The sequence below is a fragment of the Entamoeba invadens genome (assembly GCF_000330505.1).
Source record: "Entamoeba invadens IP1 unplaced genomic scaffold scaff_1105074726523, whole genome shotgun sequence".
In the NCBI taxonomy this organism is placed as follows: Eukaryota; Evosea; order Mastigamoebida; family Endamoebidae; genus Entamoeba; species Entamoeba invadens.
The window spans coordinates 32,767-39,630 of record NW_004440106.1 but is presented as its reverse complement, the minus strand read 5'-3'; the positions used below and the strand labels follow the sequence as shown (position 1 = coordinate 39,630).

Below are 6,864 nucleotides of genomic sequence, written 5' to 3'. Positions count from 1 at the left end.
TCATGTCTACATTAAATAATTGTTTTATTGTTCCATCTTTCTTAAAATAATTAATTGGTGGGTAAGTAGCTATGGTAGTAGTTGTACCTTGTGGTTGAACTGAAGGTTGAGGTCTTAATTCAGCATTTAATTGAATTTCTGGTGTTTGTTTAATTTCTTTTACTTCTTTAACTTTTGATTTAGGTGTATTTGAATATTTGTTAATTTCATGATATCCAGTTGGAACTTTCATTTTAGTTATACTTGTATTTATACTTCGTTTATTATTAATGTATATAACATATATATCATTTAATAATTTTTGTGTTCTATTATTACTAATATTAAAATAATTATAAATACCAGAATAAAATTTTTTTAAATTATGTTTTGAGTCAGTATTAGGATGAAACCCATATAATTTATCTCTAATTATATGCATATTCTATTTTATCTTTATAAGTATTATAAAATTTAGATAATTCTTGTTCCTTTGAAAGAGACATTTATATTTTTTAAAATGAACCTAATTCAGTATTAAATTTAATATTTTTACAGAATTGAAATCTTGATTTAATTCTAAAATCTTTAGTAAATTCAAATGATCGTCTAAGTTGTAAAAGATTATAATTAAATGATTCTCCATCATATAGTTTCTTATATAATTCTAATGTATCTTCATATTGACAATTTAATAAATTATTAGGAATACCTTTTAATCGAAGATGATGAGCGACTTCATTCTTCTCATTAGTTAATTTATCACAATAAGCCTTCTTACCTAAGAAATATGATTCAATACTAGTAACATCTCCAGATAATTCATAAAAATCTATATGAAATTGTCCCATATCAGAACCTCTAAGTACTCTATTATATTTTTTAGAATATTCATCTTCTAATTCAGTAATTCTTGATTTTAATATGTGCATACTATCTGTATCTTGATAATAAATTGGAATATTTAGATCTTCTACTAAACACATAACTTCATTCATAATACGTTTTGACATAGTAAGAGTTTGAACACCAATAAGATTTGGAACAGAGAAATCATCAAAACTTTTATTACATTCAAAGCATCTTATATTTTCAGCAACATCATAAAATGATTTGACTAATAACGAGTTCTTTCTTAAATATCTTTCAGCATCATATTGAATATCTCCTTTATTACTTTTAACAGATATTTGTTTAAAAACAAGATCAGTTTTAATAGGTTTTTGATTAGTCTTACCATATGATGAATTCATAATTATTTTAAATACTTCTTGTACATGATTACCTTGCTTCTTGAAATCTCTTCTTAAATTATACAATTTAGCCATCTCTTTAGATAATAAGTCAGACTTATTACCAGTTTAATAATATCCTCTAATAATTTTATATTCAATCTGTTGAAATTTAATAAGATCTTCTAATAATATATTATCTACTCTCATGATGCAACATTCATTAGAATTTTTATTTCCTTCTTTAGTATTTTTAACAATCAATGGAAAATGTAATTCTTTATTTACTTTTGTAATTTCAATATCTACAATAAATGCTGAAATAAATTTTAATTCTGAAGGTTCTAATTGTTGTTCTTCCATTAAATGTTCTAATAAGTAGTTATTTTGTAACATGTCTTCAGTAATAACAATTGGAGAACCAGTTGCTAATTTTAATCTATTAATAGCACTTGAATATAATGAACAAGCATTAAAATCATATAATTCTTATGTTATATGCCACTTTTTATTATCTCTAGTCATACATCTTCCTCCATAAATAGCTCCTTGAATAAATTCTCTAACTTTACCACCATATTCTTTTAAATTATCTATCTTTGAATATACATTATGTTTGAAGTAAGTATTAGCTAGACTAGCTGCTGAAATTACTTTATCGACATCAATATTTAAAATATTCTAAACACATATCTCTAAATTTAGAATGACCTTGTTTTAAGATTCTAACGTCTTGATTACAGTAGAAAACATAATAAGCTTTCATATCTAAATGAAATTCATCAATTCTACAATTCTCAATTTTATCAATATTTTCATTAAATAGTTCAAATTGTTCTTCAGTCCATGGTTTTATTTCATTTTTATCGGCTTCTAATTTAGTACCAATATTATTTTCAATATTAATCTTATTGAAATAGTTATATGGATAAATTTCTTTTTGAATATTAGATAAATTAAACATCTTTGGAAAAGATGCTAATGATGTAGAATTTAAAGCATAAGAATATTTAAAAGTTAATTGTTTGCCTTGAATTTTAATGTAATTTGCATATGTTTACCGCCTTTCTTAATACATCTATTAACACCATATTTAGCTAAGAATGAACCATCATATTTAAGATTATGGAAATAACAAACAGCATTATGTGGTAAATCACATAAGAAATCATATGCGCAATCTTTACCATATTTATTATAAATCTTATCTTCACCTCTTTTAGAATAACAAACACAATATGGATTATGATATCCTTGTGTGCTAGCTTCGAAATCAGCATACCAATAAGAGTGATTTACTTCTTTACGTTTATTTACCTTTACTTCAATATTTCTTGTTTCAAAAGGTAAGTATTCAAGTGTATTTAATGATTGTAATACATATTCAGATAAATCTGATTTCAAATGAATAACATCAGATAGAGTATATTGTTTAAATCCATTATGATCTCTGATATATATAATAAGATCAGATAATTTGATAGAACTATTATTTTTTCTTTAACTTCATAACATTGTTTATCTCTATTATATCGTTGTTTATTAAACATAAATTCTATACTTTTATTATGATCAATTGCCCATTTATTCATTTCTTCTCTGTTTTTAAGATAGAATGGAGTAATAGGAATATTAATATTTAATAAATAATGATCTCCCTTCATAACCGAATCACAATATAAAAACATTTCTAAATTATATTTAGCATCTTTGAGTTCGCAACCATAATAATCTATTTTACGATTTTTATGTTTATTTGTTTTATCTGTATTCTCTCTATCAATTCTAATTCTAATATGAGCAGATTTACATAACTCATTCAACGATTTAGCTTTTTGATATCTACCTCTACAATGAATTAATACCAATTCTAAAGTTTCATTATCAACTTTAGCTTGTTTTAAAGCATAACAGAAACAATTTAAATCAAATTCTGATCTTATCTTTCCATTTTCATCGAATAATGAACTGAATATTTGTGCTTTAGCAAGATATTATCCAAATATACTGAATTCTTCTTTATATCTGTATGGGAAGAAAGAACCACCTTTACTTTATATGGATGAATATGATCTTCTTCGTAATGATAAAGAGAAATTTTTAATTCAAGTAAGAATAATAATTCTGGAATAGTTTGTTTAACATAAAAAGTAGAATCTATACCATCATTAACTTCTTGTTTATTAATAAAACCCATAGATTCTTCAGAAACAGAATTAAGAAATTCATCAATTGCGTCTTGAGTATTTAACATATAAGATTTCCATCCATCTTGACGAGGTGATAATTATAAACTATATCAGTAGTTGATGAAGTGGTTTTAATTAAATCGTTAAAAGACTCTCTTACTAATTGATTTCTTCTTAATTATTCTCTAAAACCACATCTAAGATCAGCATAAATTATTTTATTTTCTTTATCATATGTTACTTCAGTATTAATTTCAGTATTGTCGTTAATATCTTCTATCATATCGTTACATTCTTCCATATTATCATTATAAAGTTGTTGTTGTTCTAATTCTTCTATCATATCATTATAATTTCTCATATTATTTTCATATTGTTCTTTTTCTTTTAATTCATTAAAATAATTTTTCCTTTCAGTGTTAATTCTTAATTCTTCATCAAATTTTTGATACATATCTTCTCTCATTAAATCATCATTGTCTTCAATAATATCAAAAGAAATATTATTTAAAGCCCATTATAAATTCTTTTTATTTAGTTCTTTTTCAACATCTAAATCTTTAATTAATGTTGCTTTTTTATTAATTAAACCAAAAGTTTGTTTGTCAGTTTTGTTTAATTTATTGAAAACTTTTGATAAAAATGGTTGTTCTAATTTAATAGAACTTTTCTTTTTGTCTTCAATTCTTTTTAATTGAGATTCCAATTTTACTTTATAATGAAAATATAAATCTCTTGTGTTAATACCCATAGCAATTAATTCTTTTCTACATTCTTTGTTATTAATTTTAGTAGATGCTGATTTAATAGTTCCTGATTTAATTGTGAAACAATTCAAAATATCTTCTTGGAATAGTTATTAGTAAATTGATAAAATTATTTAATCTGTATTTTTGTGTTGTGCTCATTTTAAAAAAATAAAAAAATAAATATTAAGAAAAATAATTTAAAAATAAACTCGGTACTATATTTCCGAATTTTGGAAAAATTCGGATTCACGTCCCTCGCGATTTAATTAAAGTATTATAAAATATAGATAAAATGTTGTCCCCCCTAAATCTACAGAATTTATATACTACTACAAAAAATTTTATCATTCAGTTACAATTTTTATATATTTAGTCTTCACTGCTTCAACACTGTCGCACAGATGACTAAGTCTATTTTTGTAATCAATAAAATGAAACGATTTTGTATTCTCAATTCATCTTCCCAATCTTTCAACCATTTGTGAAATAGATACGTTGTCATCCAAGAATTCGCTTGTGATACATAATTGTTTTTGACAACTGCGTATTCGGCTATTTTAAAGTATCTGGGTTTTGTTGATTTACCAATAAACAACAAAGGTTTTTTGGAATTATTTCCAGAGTAACACACTAACATACTAATTCTTTCTTTGAGGGGTTTTCCTCCAAAATTAAAAAAGCAAATTGAAGGAGTTTTTAATAGCAATAATTTATAAAATAACGCAGTTTCTTTGGCATTCTACACGTTGTCTTCCGAGTACTTTTCTATTTCTTCTCTGAGTTTAATTATATCATCTTTTTAATCACTTGGGTCAATAGCATTCGACTATCCATTGATTATTTTTGATTTCAGTTCATGCCTTTTACAAAAGCGATCCATCCAACCATTTGATAACTTAACATCATTGATGTTTAGTTTATCTGCGCGTTGTTTTGCAACTTTTCTAATGACGTCCAAAGAACTTAAAAAGTTTGCTTCGCGTATTTATTCAACGAAGTTTACAAACATTTCTTCAAGATCTTCATGTTTTACAATATGCAAGGTTTTAGCTTTTAAAGTGATTGATCTTTCCATGTAACCATCAGTCAAACCATTAACACGCAACATGTGCATGGTTTCTTTACCCGGAATCTTTTTAAAGTGTTTCCAAACTAAAGATAAAAGGATTTTGTCGTTTGGGATTGGGTTTGTGTTGGCCCATATAACTATTTGCTTTTTTTCTTCTAGAGATAATCTGACTCTTCTTTTTACTGGTTTTGTTGCAGAAAAAGACATATATTTTATTAGTTTTTGGTGATATTTTAAATCTTGTTTACACGTGGTATTTATTAGTTATTTAAACTAAAAAACAAATCCAAAATTTGTAAAAACAAAATAAAAAAAATTGAAAAAAAACACTAATGAGGGGATTTTTTTTCCCCAATGAATCTACTAATGAGGGGTTTTACTGTAATATACTTATAATATTTACTTATTACAAATACAAACAAGCAATCTATATAATTTTATTAAGTTATAGTTTGTTTGGAATAAATAAACCTAGGGGTTTCAAAGATAGAATTTATAAACTCAAAAAGATAAAAATATGTATTTATTTACTTTATGTCGTGTACCCGATTATTATACATCATTGTTCAATATATTTGTTCGACATATTGTGATTAAAATTTTACGTTTTAATCATTATTAACTTGTTTGTGTAAATTGGTGTGTTTTTTATTTACTTTATTGCTACAATCAATGGCGTCTATTCGTCGTGAATCTAACAAAAACGTATCTATTTGTCGTGAATGAGTAATTTATGTAAAAAATTATTTTTAATATTGAAACTGATTTTATAAAAAAATAGTTTTTAATTCAACAAAATTTACAGATTGGAGAACAAATTATTTAATAATCGCACACCCAAATGATTGGCCAAATGTACGACAAATAATCAAGTTAGACAGTAATAATTACGACAAATATATACCTTTCACTTCATATTTAAATTTGTTCATAACCTCTATTGTTATTTAATAAACTCGCAAAATGTTTTATGTTAAAACAATAGTTAATGTTATTATACGTATTTATTGTTTAAAATAAACATTTTAACACACAAAAAATAATTATGTTTGTTTTTTGACAGCAACACAGTATACTTTCAAATGTTTGTTTTGTGTTTATTGTCACTGAACACAAAATATTATTAATCACTAGCTTAAATTGGTATCTACATCCTCTCTACATCCTACACAATTTTGGTTTTTCGATCATTTGTTTTGCTATTATTGAATATTTTTATTGAATTATTTTTTTGTTTTTTTTAAATTTTTGAACTCAAAAAATTGAGTTTATCAAGTTTGAGCAGATTTAACGTATTAAAATTAAACAAAGACTGTTATTTTATATTATGATTGATAACTAAATAGTTACTATATGATAAATAATACTAATATTATTAATAACATTTTTTAATTGTTAAATTGTTTAATATGTTAATTTCAATTCATAATTTTATTTAAACGTTTATTAATATTTTTATTATATTTTAATTATATTTATTTATAATTAATTGTTAATATTTTAAGTATATATTTAACTATTATTTATAATATTATTTAAATTATAATATTTTTAATAAATTATAGTTTATGTATAGTGTTATTTTTGTTTTTTATTAATAATTAATAATTCTTATTGGTTTTTTAATTAGTTTATTATCCAAAAAA

The 6,864-nt window shown here is 23.7% G+C and overlaps 2 protein-coding genes across 2 annotated transcripts; both read right to left on the bottom strand.

Annotated features, from left to right (window-relative positions):
* Positions 1-494: 494 nt before the first annotated feature.
* EIN_415070 (hypothetical protein) lies at positions 495-1,232 on the bottom strand (the record flags this gene model as incomplete). The annotated part of the gene is made up of 1 exon (XM_004253795.1): positions 495-1,232. The coding sequence occupies one exon, from the start codon at positions 1,230-1,232 to the stop codon at positions 495-497; it is 738 nt and encodes a 245-aa protein (XP_004253843.1).
* A 468-nt stretch (positions 1,233-1,700) lies between these two features.
* On the bottom strand, positions 1,701-2,175 carry EIN_415060 (hypothetical protein; the record flags this gene model as incomplete). The annotated part of the gene is made up of 2 exons (XM_004253794.1): positions 1,701-1,804; positions 1,923-2,175. 2 exons carry the CDS (start codon positions 2,173-2,175, stop codon positions 1,701-1,703), a joined length of 357 nt encoding a protein of 118 aa, XP_004253842.1.
* Positions 2,176-6,864: the final 4,689 nt, after the last annotated feature.